This window comes from Protopterus annectens, chromosome 1.part1, assembly GCF_019279795.1.
Source record: "Protopterus annectens isolate FY-2018-M chromosome 1.part1, PAN1.0, whole genome shotgun sequence".
NCBI classification, from domain to species: domain Eukaryota; kingdom Metazoa; phylum Chordata; order Ceratodontiformes; family Protopteridae; genus Protopterus; species Protopterus annectens.
The window spans coordinates 129,528,711-129,545,113 of record NC_056726.1 but is presented as its reverse complement, the minus strand read 5'-3'; the positions used below and the strand labels follow the sequence as shown (position 1 = coordinate 129,545,113).

Below are 16,403 nucleotides of genomic sequence, written 5' to 3'. Positions count from 1 at the left end.
GGAAATTGCTCTAAATTTTTCACCTTATTTGGTAGTTAAAGTGTGTGTGTGTGTGTGTGTGTGTGTGTGTGTGTGTGTGTGTGTGTGTGTGTGTGTGTGTGTGTGTGTGTGTGTGTGTGCGTTTTAGATCCCTTGGACTAGTTTAATTTAGCTTAGTTTAATTTTAGTGTATTCCCCTTATCTGTGTGTTAGGGAGTGTGATTGTGTTCGTCGTGGCCGAAGGCCCTAAGGGCATTTTTTCTAAATGTTAAGCTGTCCCCAGCTGATGGCCACACTCAGTGCGTTCTTTGCCTGGGGGTTGCTCATTTAACATCAGGCTGCCTTTAACCCCCGGGCTCTGTGAGACAGGAGGAACAAGTTAATCCTAGCGGGTCTTTTACCTGCGGATTCTACTTCTTTGTCCTTTCCCTCAGTGGCGCCAGTTGTGGCTGCGGTTGTTCAGCCATCAGTTCCACCTCCCCTGGCTGGGACTCAACCTCCCACTGTATCCCAAGGTGAGAGGGACTCTGCTAAAAAAGAGAAAAGACATAGAGAGAGAAAGAAAGAGAGAGACGGAGACAGAGAAAGGCATAGGAGCCACAAGCGGCGGGCCGACTCAGCCCCTTTGGCCCCGCCGGCTAAGCAGCTCTGTTCCCCCTTGAAGGTCCCTGGGTCCTCCCCCCCCCCCCCTCGGCTCCATTCCCCACGTTTCTGTCCGGAGCCAGAGGAGGAGTCCCGGCGACCTTCGAGGTCATCCAGGTGGCCTTCCCGGCCAGCCTCAGCGGCCTCTTCTAGGTCTACGAGGAGCCTTTCCGACACAGACATGGACCAGATGATTCTTTGCTTCCTTCAGGCCCAGATGCAGATGGTAGTGCTCTTGTCTCCCCCCACCCCTCCGGGGGGGGGAGCTCGGCTCCCTTCTTTGCCCCCATTGCTCCTTCTCCGATCCATTATCGGGTTTCGGAGCCGTCGGATCCGAGTAGCCTCAGAGCCGGGGAGTCGGCGCCGATAGTAATCGCTACTTCGATGCCGGCCTTACCCTCGAGTTTATCGGGGCTGGGAGCCGAGCCTCGGATCCACAGGGGTAAGTGTGTCTTCGGCTCCGATGCGGTCAGAGCACACTTCCCTTTCGGGTCCGATCGCTTCGGCTCCGGTGCTGACCCACACGTCGGAACCGAGGGGGCTGCTCTCGGATCCCAGGGAAAGTGGTTCACCTTCGGCTTTCGACGTGGTGGAAAGGGTGCCCTTGAAGGGTTCGAGGTCCCCGGCTCGTGCTACGGATCCACCTGCCATTCCATCGCAGATGGGCCTATCTTCCATCATCCGGCCCCAGGGGCAGCCTGCATCTGCGCCCCAGCTAGTTACTGTAGAGGAGCATGACCCCGTTGGTGAGCCCTCCTCGGACAGTCCCACCGAGGAGGTCCCTCACAAACGAAAGTGTAAAAGGAGGCACTTAGATTCCCCCAAGTCCCTCACGGAAGACACTGACTTGGAGGAAGGGGAAGGTTCCCCCAGGTTACCCCCCCGAGGACATCTCCTTTGGAGACATTATGGAGATGCTGCGCATTAGAGGGGGGTGGTCGGCCCAGAAGCCTTCCTTGGAGGAGTCAATGTTTCTGGAGGCGTTTGACAGAGGCCCGTCTGCCTCTTGGGTGTCCCCTCCGGCCGATCCCCTGGTAGACTTAATTACTACCAGGGCATGGAAGGAGCCAGACACTGTGGAGCCAATCCCTAGGAGACCATATAAGATCCTTAGCCCCCCGACAGACAAGGCAGCGTGGAGTAAAGGTTCCTCGGTAGATGCCATGGTGGTGGCGGCTGCCACCAAGAAGGAACTGGCGCAGGCTAGTTCCTTGGTCCATCCTCCCGACAAGGAGTCTCGGACGATGGATCGCATCGGAAAGCGGATGTTTGCTTCAGCCACCTTTTCCATAAGGGCACTGAATTACTTGGCACACGTGATTAGGCTTCAGCGGGATCTTATAAAAGAGTACGCTGGGTCGCCCCCGGAGTCCGTGGCAGCCGAGGACAAAGAAACTTTCTCGGCTCGCATGGCCACTCTAAAATCGGTATTTAACACTTCTACGTGGCTTCTCTCCTATGCCACCGAGGGGGCGGCTAGAGCCAGCGGAGCAGGTATCGCCTTACGGCGTCACGCCTTGCTCAGACTTTGCAGAACCCTTCAAGGTGTCCTTCGCGAACGCTCCCTTTGACGGTTCTACGCTGTTTGGCAAGACCATCCGCGATACACTGCTCCAGAGCGAGAAAGACAGGAAGACGCTGTCTGTCGTCAGAATCCGCTTCTCGGCTCCTCAAAGGTCCTTTTCCAGGAACCAGAGATGACAAAAGATGATGTGGTTCTGGAAGTCTCAGCAATCCCGTTCCGCTCCGGACCCTTCGTACGTCAGAGGCAGGGGGAGGACAAGGTGGACGCCGGCCCAGAGGCAGAGGGGGGCTGAAGAATTTCGGGTCGAGGGAACCCTTCTCCGACCGACCCTCTCTGGAGGCAGTCGGGGGGGGGGGGTTTCGGAACATCTAGCACATTGGGGAGTCCATCACTACAGATCGCTGGGTGCTCCGAATAATATCCAGAGGTTACTCTAGCCCCTTCATAAATCTTCCCCCTCGGTTGAGGTGCCTCCCCAATGTACCACCCAGTCAGAGGGAGGCGGCTGCTTCAGAAATAAAGAAGCTGCTGAGAAAAAAGGCCATCCAGCACGTCCCCCCAGGACAGTCCGGGTTGGGCAATTACTCCAGGTTCTTTTTGGTGCCAAAAAAGACTGGGGACTTAAGACCAATTCTCGACCTGTCTACATTGAACTTGTTCATTGCCAAGGAGAAATTCCAGATAGTCACTCTTCAGTCTATTCTCCCCCTTCTTCAGGAGAACATCTGGATGTGCTCCAAAGACCTCAAGGATGCGTACTACCACATTCTCATGGACAGGTGATCCAGGAGGTTTCTCCACTTTCGAATGGGGGCCAGTCATTATCAGTTCAGGATCCTCCCTTTTGGCCTCAAAACAGCCCCCAGGGTGTTCACCAAGGTCATGGCAGTTGTAGCAGCCCACCTGAAACTTCAGGGAATACAGGTCTTTCCGTACCTGGATGACTGGCTACTTGCCGCTCCCAACAGGCATCTACTATGCTCAACCAGGGATTGCTTCCTACTCTTGGCCCGTCAGTTGGGTATCACCATAAATTACAAAAAATCATCCCTTCTGCCTGTTCAGGTCCTGGATTTTATAGGGGCCAGAACAGACACACTTCAGTTCAAGGCCTTTTTGACAGCAGACAGGCTCCGGAGTTTAACTCTCCATGTCTTGGCACTTCTACAATCTCCGGCCCCACCAGCGGAATTAGTCCTGAGAGCCCTAGGGTCCATGGCAGCTGCTATCAACCTTTCACCCCTAGCCCGCTTGAAACATGAGGGTTCTTCAATGGACCTTACAGGTCCAGTGGTCCATCCTCCGACATCCGTTGGACTCCCCGATTCCCCTCAGCAGAGTTTGCAGGGACTCCCTACTTTGGTGGCTCCATTCCCGAGAGCTTCGGGAAGGGCGACCGTTTTTGATGCCTCAACCCCAAGCCACAGTGACCACGGATGCTTCTCGCCTGGGGTGGGGGCATTGCATGGGCAGAACTGTCCAGGGCACGTGGACTCCAATAGAGACCATTCTGCATATCAGTGTTCTGGGGATGAGGGCGGTGCTTCTAGCGTTGCAGGCTCTCCATGCTCTTCTTCCTCTGGGGACTATTGCAATTCAGACAGACAACATGTCGGTGGTCTGGTACATCAACAAACGATGGGGACCAGGTCTTACCCTCTTTGTCGAGAGGCCATGAGAGTTTGGGAGTGGGCGATGTCCACCAACCGTTTTCTGCTAGCAACGCACATTCCGGGTTGGTCCAACATTTTAGCAGACAAGCTGAGTCGAACTATCCTCTCGCCTTACAAGTGGTCTCTGAACCCCTTGGTAGCGAAACAGATCTTACTCAGATGGGGTCAACCTTGCTGCGATCTCTTTGCATCACCTTCGAACGCAAAGTGCAGCGAGTTTTTCGCTCTAATTCCCCCACCGGGGGGGAGCCCCAGAGATGCTCTGGTTCATGCTTGGCCATCCAGTCTTCTTTATGCTTATCCTCCTCTCTCGTTAATGACAAAATTCTTGCAGAAAGCTCATCAGTTGGGGAGCAAGCTTATCCTCATAGCCCCATTCTGGCCTTGTCAAACCTGGTTCCCGTACCTACGGTCTCACCTCATAGCTCCTCCTTGGATCTTGGATCCCATTCCGGATCTGATTTCTCATCCTTCCGGATTGAAAACCCCGAATCTGGATGACCTCAAGCTCACTGCTTGGTTGATCCAGTTCCGTTAGTGGCTAGGACTCCCGGTATCTCGTCCGCTGTTAAATCCATCCTGGTGGCAGCACATAAGCCTTCTAGCAGGAAGGTCTACAACAGTAAATGGAAATGTTTTTTCCATCTGGTCCCGACATAGGGATTTGGACCTTTTTACGGCTCCCATTCCAGCAGTACTTGAATTTCTATCTCACATTTTCCGTCAAGGGGCCAGTTCTTCTACTGTGAAGGTTCAAATGGCGGCCATTTCCACATCGGGGACAATCTTGGGCCCTTGGCTTCCACTAAGATCTGTAAGACTTTCTTAAAGGGCACCTTTCTTTTAAGACCTCCTGTCAAGAATGCGGTTCCTCCATGGGACCTAACTTAGTTCTTCAGGCTCTAAATGGTCCACCTTTTGAGCCTGCACCTTCTGTTGACTTAAAGTTCTTGTCTTGGAAAACTGCCTTCTTAATTGCAATTACCTCAGCTAGAAGGGTATCTGAACTTCAGGCCGTTTGTACTAAACCCCCGTATCTGGTCTTCCATAAGGACAGAGTATCTCTCAGGACTAATCCTTCCTTCTTACCTAAAGTGGCTTCCTAGGCTAATATCAACCAATTCATTAATTTGCCTGTTTTCTTCCCTATCAGAACAAAGGGGAGTACAGACTGCATTCATTAGATGTGCATAGACAATTGCACTTTTACTTGCACAGGACGGCTGCCTCTCGCAAGTCGGAGCAGCTCTTCGTTGCGTTTGCTAAGCCATCCTTGGGTAAACCAGTAACGAAGGTGACTCTAGCTAGATGGATATCCCACTACATCTTGCTTGCGTACAAAATTTCTGGTCGGCCGGAGCCCTTGAGGGTTCATGCTCACTCTACCCGTTCTATGGCTACCTCTGCCACATTTTGGTCAAGAGTTCCCTTGGATGACATCTGTTCTGCGGCTACTTGGGCTTCTTCTCGTACCTTTATTTCACATTATAAACTGGATCTGATATCCAGAGGGAGGGCAGCCTTTGGCTCTGCAGTGCTCCGGAATATTCTTCCTTGAGGACTTCCCAAGTGTTTTGGTAGCTGGGGACTCTGTTCCACAGGTTGCTGATCAAATGAAGTTAACTACTTCAGATAAAGAAGTGTACTCACCATAAAGTTCCATCTGAGTAGGTAACTTCATTTGTCAGCAACTGACCCCCCCCCCCCTCTTTCCCCCTAACCTGTTTTTCGTTACCTGAATGATAGAATGTTTTAGTTCTGGTATGCATCAGGTTAGGATTTTCAGGTATTGTTTGTCTTGATGTCTGATAATTGGGCAAACTCGATCTGAGGACTGGAGGAAGGTAGCAGGGTATTGTGGGTAAGGGGGAGGAGCTTGGAGCTTGGATCTCTAGCTTGGAAAGCTGCCGGCTCAGATCCAGGACTGATCCAATACCCACAGGTTGCTGATAAATGAAGTTACCTACTGAGATGGAACGTTATGGTGAGTACATAACTTCTTTTTATAGGCCAATAGCTATTCTCTCTCCACTTGCAAAATTATGGAAAAATGTATTCGTAGACAACTCATGCACCACCTAATCCAGAATCACCGTATGGCAGACGCTCAGCATGGCTTCCATCCTCTTCACAGCACTACTTCAGCCCTCCTAGCCTTTACCAACACCATAAACCATAATCGCAACAATAATTATATATCCTCAGCCCTCTTCTTTGATCTTTCCAAGGCATTCAATATGGTTGATCACCAACTTTTAATCCACACCCTGCAAACATTCTGTGTAGATACTAGAGCCCTTCAATGGTTTCAATCCTACCTGAATGGTCGACAGCAGGCTGTCCTCTGGCAGAACAAACTCTCTAATTTTCTACCTAACACCCTTGGAGTTCCACAAGGCTCTATACTAGGGCCCTTGCTGTTCTCCATCGTCATTAATGACCTTTATACTGTCATCCCAAAACTTAGCTGTATCCAATATGCTGATGACTCTACTCTGATTTGCTCTGCCACATCTCCAGTAGAGTTATGGTCAGCTACCCAGACCACCTTTAATACAATAGAAAACTGGCTTTCTGAACATCGTCTGATCCTAAATCCCAAAAAACTAAAATGCTGTTATTTTCACCAACACGTAGGTCTACCGCTTTCACCTTTACCATAAATTCAGATGATGGCAAAATAATCTCCCCTGACCCCTCTACAAAACTATTAGGTGTCATCATAGATAATAATCTAAAATTCGACCTACATGTTAACCAAACTATCAAAACCATCAATAAAAAACTAGGGTCACTTTACAGAATAAAAGCCTTCCTAACCCCTCCAGCTAAAATTGCCATAGCTCGCTCTCACCTTCTTTCAACCCTTCTGTATTCATCCCCATTACTCTCAAATTTAAACAGGACTGTCCTTAACAAACTCTCAATTTGCTACAACCACATTGCCAGGTTTGCCACTGGGCTGCCTTTTAGGACACATCATTGCATCAATCTAAATCAGCTTGGGTGGCTTGAACTACCCAGCCTAATCCAGTATAACCAACTGATTATGGCCTATAAAATCCTCTGTAATCCGGACAGTACTCCTGCACTTAAAAATATTATCACCCCCTATAACAATCCTAGACCGCTTCAATCCTCTAACAAACTACTAATTCAGCCTAGCAAAATTAATAACACAACCGGTGACTCTCTCTTTGCAAACTCTGTAAGTAGACCCTGGAACTGTCTTCCAGCTTACTTTCTACCTTAGGTCAATTTAAAACTAGACTCAAACAACATTTGGCACTTAACTGGCTATGTCACTGTATCAAGCCTGGCTAACTCTCTCTAGGATGTGTAAAAGTCTGTTAACCAGTTTACTGTGTAATTTAATTTAATCCTGATTTACGCTCGGGATTAACTCTAACCTGTGGAACTTGTTTAACTTGCATACTTGTAATCACTGTAAATAGTCTGTAATATGTAATGCTGGCATTATGTAATGCTGTATCTGCTTACCCTTGGAGCTTTTCTCCCCGGGCCTCTGCTGAAAATGGACATGCATCCAGTCGGACTATCCCGGTCAACAAATGTAAAATAAAAATAAAATAAAATACTACGCTAACGACCACAAGGGTCTTCTTAATCCTAGTCATGCATCCCACATCTCTTGATAAGTGTAAGCATGGGCCTGGGAGAGGAACGATTTACAGGTTACCTGTGTCCATTAGAGACATGGGTGCCAAACTAGGGATGGATTTTCTGGTTTCCCATCCAGTTGTCCAAGTTGCACTTGAATTGGGTTAGGGACAAGCTCTGCTTCACATAGATGGGGAGTCTGTTGCATAGACAGGGTAGTCTCTGGTGTACATACCTATCTCTCCAGCAGGTCCTATTTATATCACAGGCAAGGTTTAAGTCTTTAGAACGGGTAACTCTGGTGCTGTTTGTTTTGGGGATGTGCAGGAGTTTCATCAGAATGGGGTCTGACAATGTCCATGTTTTTTGTTGGTTTTTTAAATCATTTGCGTAGTACAAACAGCTTGACAGTCTTGCATGCAGCACACTATTTTTTTTTAAATCCAGTGTAGATTCATCTTTTAACTGAGCTAGAACTTTAAAACCATTTTTTGTCCATCTGAATTCTTTTGATAGGTGTCTTTAAATGAGATAAATGGTTTAAAAAAGAGGGACCAACTTTCAGATGATATTGTCATCTATGATGTTACGGATGACTGTGAAGAGGAGCAGGTAGAAGATATTAATAACTCAGAAGAAACGTCTCCACGATCAGAGTAAGAAAATATTCTTCAGTTTATCTTTTGTCTGTAGAGATGGGCACTGACAGTGATGCATTTCTATTTTGTATGAATAATTTCTGTTAAATAGCTACTTGAATGAGAGATCTGAATTGATGAGATATTTCGTTTATGCACAGTTTATATTTGTCATGAATCTATAGCATCTCTGATAACTTAATTCTGAGTTTTGAAATTTTGATCATGTTCATTATTGAAAGAAGGTACAATTCCTTGTGGAGCAGAACATGAAAAATGCATCTTATTCTGACTTCAGATGAGTTCTGCAGTGTGAAACTGTTCATATTTCTGCTCCTTTTAATCCCCAGCTGAGAAAAATTCTATTTTTTTTTCTTGTTCCCATGGTTAGCAGAATGCACATGTCTGAACTAGTGCATGTTGTGATGTTGCACATTGCTAATAAAAAAGTAATCAAAACTATGGTAGCCAAAATTAATGAATGAAAAGCCTTCTTTAATAATCGTTAAGTGCTTTTCATGTATATAAAACAGTAAACTTCATCAGACATCACAGAAACACTATTTAATGAACCTTTAAATAGAATTTAAAAATTGTTGCTCATCAGTAAACAGGAAGTGATGTAATTACAAACTCATAAATCCCTTTTTTACTCCAAAAATATAATATATATGTATATACTCCCTAAGCTCACAAATATTTAAAACATATAAATCTGTATAACTGTAAACACAATAAATATATATACATTATAATTATGTACAAATATTATAAATGTAAACATATAAATGGAGCCAGATTTATTTTTAAATATGTATAAATATAAACGAGATGGCATCAATTACACCAAATATAGTGACAGTAATTAATTGTTATTCTTAATTCCGTTTGCAATGATATCTATCTACTTAGTGCCTTATCTATCTACTCAGTGCCTTTAATTTAAGAATACTGTTAATGCTACAATAGTCATTCAAACCTGGCCAAGCATACGACTATAAACACAACTGCCAAACCATTTCAGCTTTTTCCAGCTGCAATTCCCATGGACCACCTCTATCATTTCCAACAATCTGCTGAATAACACAAAACTTAAAAGAATGATTATGAAACTCATCTATATGCCTAGGTAACGCATTACTAAGAACTTCCTTTCTAATTGCATATACATGCTCATATATTCTTTCATTTAATCTTCTGATGGTTTTTCAGATGTAATATGTTGAACAGATTTGGCATAAGGCTACATAAACAACCCCTTTCGAGTTGCAGTTATGCTTACCTTGCATAGTATACATCTTTCCCTTTATTTGAAAAAATTGACCCTGGTGAATGAGCCTACAGTATTTACACATACCACATCTACTCATAATTCCCATTTTGTTATTATGTGAATGTTTTCATTCACCATTTTCAAGTTTGTTTGTCTTTTCGGCTTTTCCCGGTTAGGGGTCGCCACAGCGGAACTCCGGTCCGCTAATGATTGGCAGTCGATTTTTTATGGTGCAAAAAATCGACTGCCAGAGTTGCCAGCCCGACGCCCAACCTTCAGTGAAGGCACGCCCGTTCACGCATGTCTTTCGGAGGCCACTCGACAGCGGGGTGGACATGCAGACTCCACACAGAAGGCACTCCAGCCGTGAATCGAACAGGAGAACCTCTTGCTGTGAGGCAACAATGCTACCGCTGTACCACCGCGGCTCATCTTTAAATTACTATCTCCCCTCGCTATAATTTTAAACCCATCTACTAATTTTATTCTAATCTGTGCATCATCAATAACTGTCCAATTTTTCAACATAATAGTTTTAATTTCATACAAATGCGTATTAAAAGTTGTAAATGCTGTAGAGCTATGCAATTGATTGACTTTCGTGCTTACATTATGGTCACCTCCTTCATAACTAAGGATAGGTGTAAAATGACCATAGCTCTTTTTACCTTAACCTCATCATATAATTCATATATGTGATGTTCTTCGTGTTTCACTGTTGCAGTCATCACACTTGGGTTATCTGCCTGCAGGTAGCCCTCAGTTGGCCCGAATACCAGAGTCTTGGGATTTCTGCGGTGGATGCTGTCGCCTCTTAGGTCATCAGGGGTGTAAAACATGCAGCCACCGTCATTACATCACGCCATTACGTCTTTCTTGCCGAGACAGAGCCCGAAGCAGAAGCAAATCACAGGTGCCAGTCGGCCGCTACTTGAAATGTTCGTTTTTTTCGAGTTTCAGACCTGAAGTCTTCTAAAGCTAAGTACCCCATTGGGGATTCTTTTTTCTTCCTCTAACCGATGTCAGAAAAATTAACAATTGTTTTGCCTGTGGAAAGCAAATATCTCACAGAGATTTTCATTCTTACTGCATCACCTGTTTAGGCCCAGACCACGACGTCCCTCGCTGTCAATTTTTTGCCTTATTTAACGCCCAAATTATTTATCTACGTGCTATTTTTGTAGCTAAATTCTTTCATTCTTGTTCTCCGTATTCCAAAATGGCTTTGGTAAGCCATCCGACTACCGGTCTTCCGAAAAAGCACAAAGACAGAGACAGACCACATAGGTCAAAAACTGCCGACGATGCTTCCATTAAGCTAGTCGCCAGTCTGCTGGTACTCAGTGAGGCGCCTTTGCAGCCCCTGATGCCCACTTCAACAGATTCGCAGGCCTCTGCTGAGACCCATTTGGAGTCCGGTATGCTGCGAGATGGTTCTTTGACTATGGAACCTGCGGATGTCTCTACCTTGGATGGGTCTGGAGCCGCTGTGCAGGCACCGGCTTCTGAGGGTGTATTCTGACATACCGATATTCATATTAAACCGACAACTTCATTTCCAACTAAAACTACAGAGTTTCTCAGGCCCAGAATTCACACTACGCCTAGAAAATCCAAACCGCATGCTCAAGCTCCCATGCCACAAAAATAAATGCTTAGAATGGCTGAAGACCTTATTACTCTAATTAGGGGAAGCCAGCCTTCCCCTGCCAAAAGACAAATAATTGAATTTCCTTCTATTTCTACAGACCAGGAGACTGATGACTGTGACCCTTCTGATTACCAGGACATACCCTTATGTACCTATGGGGATTCAGTTGCAGAGGAATCCATTCCCTCTGCCTCCCCTCCAGAGGATTTTTCTTTTGGTGAAACCTTGCATTCCTTAAGAGAGCATTTCTGCTGGGAAAGCCAGGACTATCCTCAGTCCGAAAAGAGACTCGGGGAATTTTTAGATTTGCCTCAGCACAGGCCTCTAGCTATACCCCCTGTCCTGGATATTGAAGATGTCTTCTTGGAGTCCAGTCTTACGTCTGACACCTTATCACCAGCTCCTAGAATATCTGACTGGTACTACAGAGTACCTGACTCTCACAAATTTCTCTTTAAGAATCCTAAAGCAGATCCAGAGACCATTTCCCAGGGACCTGAAGGCATTAAGGCTGCTACATCCAAAAATCGTACTCCTTCAGACAGGGATTCTAGAGCTTTAGACAGATGGGTTAAGAAGGCATATACCTCTGCAACTCTTGCCATCCAGGGCTTTGAAGTGCCAGTTTCACATGTTGAAGTATCAGCAACATATTATGGAACTAATTAAACAAAAAATAATGTTCCTTCCTGATTGTGCAGAAAATAAAGATTTACAAGAGTTAATGCATTCTGCAAACCAAGTTAGTAAACATAATTTGCAGTGTGGGTTTGATGCCTTAGAAGCATCTTACAGGGCTGCTGTCACTGGGTCTGTACTGAGAAGGCATGCTTGGCTAAAGGAACAAGTCTTGCCTGACCGTGTCAATTCAAAATTACTAGATGCTCCATTAAATCAGGAGCGTTTGTTTGGCACAAAAGCAGAAGTAGTTCTTAAAGAAAAAGCTAAATCTATGCAAGCTGTCAAGATTTCTTACAGTTGCAGCCACCTAGATTCATTAGGCATTGGCCTTCAAAAAAATGGTCCTTTCCAGTCCCTCTCAGGCCTTCTCAGTCCAAACCCAGGGGAAACAGACCACCAATTTAGGGCTGATTTCTATCCCTTTCAACTTTCTGGCTTAAAAACGCGCGTGTTTGCGCATTTTTCACATCGTGCAGCACCGCGGGGCTATGGTTAAACTATTTCAGGTGCCAGAAAGTCTGCTCTTCAAAATTTCCCTTAGAACTAGCTGGTTTCTCAATAGTAGCACTAAACTCTGAACCCCTGTGACTAGCACTTGCTCTAGAACCTGCTGGAAAGCACTAGGTAGCCTTAAACTGATACAATCACTCAAATCTCCTTGTTAATAAGGAGAAATTAACCGTAGGCACTAACAGCCTATAATTGCAAAGTACCTTGTATAGGTAAGGGAAAACAGCTCTTGTACTTTACAAAAAAGCACCTAAATAGGCATGTCTTAAGGGTCAGCTTCCGGTGAGTTCTCCTGTCCACCTGGAGAATATGGGCATACTGGCGCAATGCAGCAACTGCCTCATGTACACAGACAACCCTATCCTCCTACCACCCAACACTACAACCTGCGAGAGATGCACTTACACAGCCAAACTGGAAGTAAAGCTCTCTCCAGCCAAGATTGTGTAAGACAGTCAAGAGGAGAATGTCAACACCTGCACTACACCTCAAGCAACATATAGCCCTCCAAAATCCACACCATCAACACCCACACATAGCAACACTAAACCCACATATGCGGAGGCCCTTAACGTTAACCTGGCCAAGCAACAAGGACCTGCGAAGCTGAAATGCAAACAAACACCAGTCACAGCCAAAGTGACACACAGCTCTCAACACCAGTGTGTCACCCAACAACAACCCCTAAGGCAAGACAACATACCCAACACTTTAGTCATAGGTGACTCTATAGTCAGGCACACTGATGTCCCACTCACCAGGCTGAACAAGGAGAAAATTACAGTCAGCTGCCTGTCGGGTGCCAGGATCCGCCAGATAACGCATGCACTCAAGTCACTACACAAGTACAAATACAACTCTGTCATTGTCCATGTTGGAGTGAATAACTTGAGACACACCTCCCTGAACTACATGAGAAGAGACATGGAAGAGCTCTCTGATCTTGTGGCCCAGGCAGGTATGACCCTAGCCCTGAGTAGCATCCTGCCTTCACCCAGAATGATACCACAGTATAAGGACAAAATGATTGACTTCAACAATTGGCTAAGCCTCTGGTGTCATTCAAAGGGGATCCAGTATCTGTCTGCCTGGGACGACATGATCGACAAACCACGATGCTTTGCCAGAGATGGTCTGCAACTGTCACCCATGGCATTCAGGTTACTGGCTAAAGCTCTTGCCACCCCTATAGTGCCTTTTTTAGGCAAGGTTCAAAGGACAAAACCTCCACTATAACAGATACAAGCATGCAAACTCTGAAGGTAATGCTACTCAGTGCTAGAAGTCTAAACCTCAAAATGCACTCTCTTGAGGCACTCCTAAAACTGGAGAACATCGATATCTCTGCAGTAACTGAGACCTGGTTCAAGGCTCCAGAGAGCACCCCTGCAGTACCAGGCTACAACTCTTACCACACTTTTCAACCACCAAACCAAGACCAAAACACTAAAGGTGGAGGAGTATCCATATTCGCCAAGGATATTCACACTTCCAGGCTAGTTGCCCAACACAATGCATCTGAAATTCTCCAGGTGCAACTAACACTAGGTAAGACTGCACTCCAAATTGTAGCTTGCTACAGATCCCCCATCATGCCCCAAGATTCTCACTACACCTTTCTAAGCATACTGGAAAATATTAAGATGCAGCCAAACACCCTAATACTGGGAGATTTCAACTGCCCTGCCATTAACTGGGAAAACTACTCGGGTACCAACACCTTTTCCCAACGATTCTTGGAATTCATAAATTCCAACGCCCTGGATCAACTAAGTCATTGTCCCTCCAGAGGTTCCAATTTCCTAGACCTGGTCATTACCAACATAGGAGATAGATGCTCCACACCATTGGTCACCCCCTCATTGGTCTGGTCTGACCTTAAGCAAATCACCCTTGACATCCACATCCCACCCCCACCCCCCCCAGTAAGGAAACCTCTGTAAAAAAACTTCTCCAAAGCCAACTTCATGCTACTCAAGTCTGAAGTGACAAATTTCATGACACCCATGCAGATGGGAGCTGAATGTTCGACTGCTGAATCCTACACTCATGCACTGTACAAGCACATCCACTCGTGCATGAATCGTGCCATCCCAAATAGAACCAAAATGCTCTACTCCAAAAAAAGGAAGCCAATCTGGTGGTCCCTTGCCATAAACAAAACTATACAACAGAAGAAAGAAACTGTTGCAGAAAAGAGGAAAATCCCAGGATGCAAAAAAACTCCCTTACCAGCCTGAGTAAGAAGCTGAGATCCCTCATAAAATCCTCCAAAGCTAGTTACGAAAATAAAATTGCCAAAGATTCCAAAGACAACCACAAGGCATTCCTATAGATATGTCAAGAATCTAAATGGCAGTGCTCAGATATGCTCTGAGCTACAACAGAATGGAATTAAATATACTGATCCCAAAGATATTGCCAATATCCTGGCAGATCGATTGTGCCAAATTCACCCCCTCTCACCCCCTAAAGGGCCCATCTCAATACCAAAAGATTGCCAAATTCCGGTAATCATAGCCACACAGGTAGAAACCGCACTCTCCAAAGCTAAGAATACAGCATCCATGGGACCGGATGACATCCCGGGCCGTGTACTACATGAACTACAAAATGAACTGGCACCTCGCCTAGGTGTCATGTTTAATCATAGCCTCACCTTAGGCTTCGTGCCACTTAGTGGCGCACAGCTATAGTTATCCCACTCCACAAGAGGGGATCCATCTTGGATCCCGGGAACTACCATCCCATTAGTCTTACGAGCCTAATCTGCAAGGGCATGGAACGCATTATCATGGAACAAAGACATTGGCAACCTTCAAACACTGGACCCCACCCAGTTTGGGTTCGTGAAGGGCCGATCTTGTCTCCTGAACCTGATTGACTTCTTCGAATCAGTCTCCAGAGCTGTGGGGGAAGGTAAGGTGGTACACAGCCTTTCTGGACCTCGCCAAGGCCTTTGACACCATCCCCCACTCTGGAATCATAGATAAACTTACTAAGCTGGGCATAAATCCGTACATCACTCGATGGGTTGCCAACTGGCTTACTGACAGAACCCAGACTGTAAAAGTAGCAACTCCAAATCCAGCTCCAGACAAGTGGAGTACCTCAAGGTTCAGTCCTGGGACCACTCTTGTTTGGCATCTACTTCTCTGAAGTACAGGCCAAAACTAAGGGACTCTGGCTAACAAAGTTCGCAGATGACTGCAAACTGGGAGCCATTATTGAATCCCCAAATAATGTGGATATTCTACAAAAGGGCCGTACAGAAACAGATGCTTGGTGCCAGAGCCATGGGCTCAAGCTTAATGCCAAGAAATGTATAGTTATCCACTTTGGGAAAAACCATGTACCCATGAATTACCACATAGGTGGCGGTACAATAAACACCTAAAGTGTGATGAGAGACTTAGGGACACAGGTGGACAGTGGTCTCACCTTCGATAACCACATCGCCACAACAGTCAGGAAATCCTTCTGTGTGGCACACCTCATCACTAAGGGCTTTTCATCCAGAAAAAAGGAGGCCATTGTTCCACTGTACTCATCCCTCATTAGACCCATTATATAGTACAACGCCCCGTTTGGTATGTACCTCACAAGACATCTGCAACAGCTGGAAAGGCCGCAGAAATACCTCACTTAATCACAGGCCTAAAGCAGATGCCCTATGCTGACCGTCTAAAAAACTCCAGCTATACTCTGTGGCATATCGTCTACTCAGAGGCGATCTCTGCTTAACATACAAGGCCGTGTCAAACCCTGAGCTGCTGGACATACTCCACTTAAAGAAATCCCAATCCCTCAGAGCCACTACAGTGTCAGGGTATGCAGAGATCTAAACAATGGAGTGTTTCCACTTCAAAACCAGGGAGTAGTAAACCACGCCCTTATGGAAAAAGTTCACAGTGATTTTCCAATTATCCTTCCCAGCCATGCCAAAGTACTTGTGCCCCTAGGAGGAAAACTCGCCCTTCATGCAAAAAACTGGATGTCCATAACTTAGGACTGATGGATTCTAAACATTGTATCCCAGTGATATAGATTCTACTTCCACTCACTGCCACCACCAAGCGGGTTGCCAGACCTTCCTCCAAACCAGTGGGCATAGGCTCAAAAGCAAGTACTTTACCTTCTCCATGTCAGGGCTATTCAACCTGTTCCAGTAGAACAAAGAAGACAGGGTTTCTATTCCACACTGTTCCTG

At 46.0% G+C, this 16,403-nt stretch overlaps 1 protein-coding gene across 2 annotated transcripts in view; it reads left to right on the top strand.

Moving 5' to 3' along the window:
- Nucleotides 1–16,403, top strand: part of HSF2 (heat shock transcription factor 2) — a 912,698-nt gene that overhangs the window by 517,670 nt on the left and 378,625 nt on the right. For both annotated transcript variants that reach the window (XM_044073756.1, XM_044073761.1), the window contains exon 8: nucleotides 7,957–8,096. In XM_044073756.1, the coding sequence (XP_043929691.1) occupies nucleotides 7,957–8,096 (140 nt within the window). The remainder of the gene's footprint in view (nucleotides 1–7,956; nucleotides 8,097–16,403) is intronic.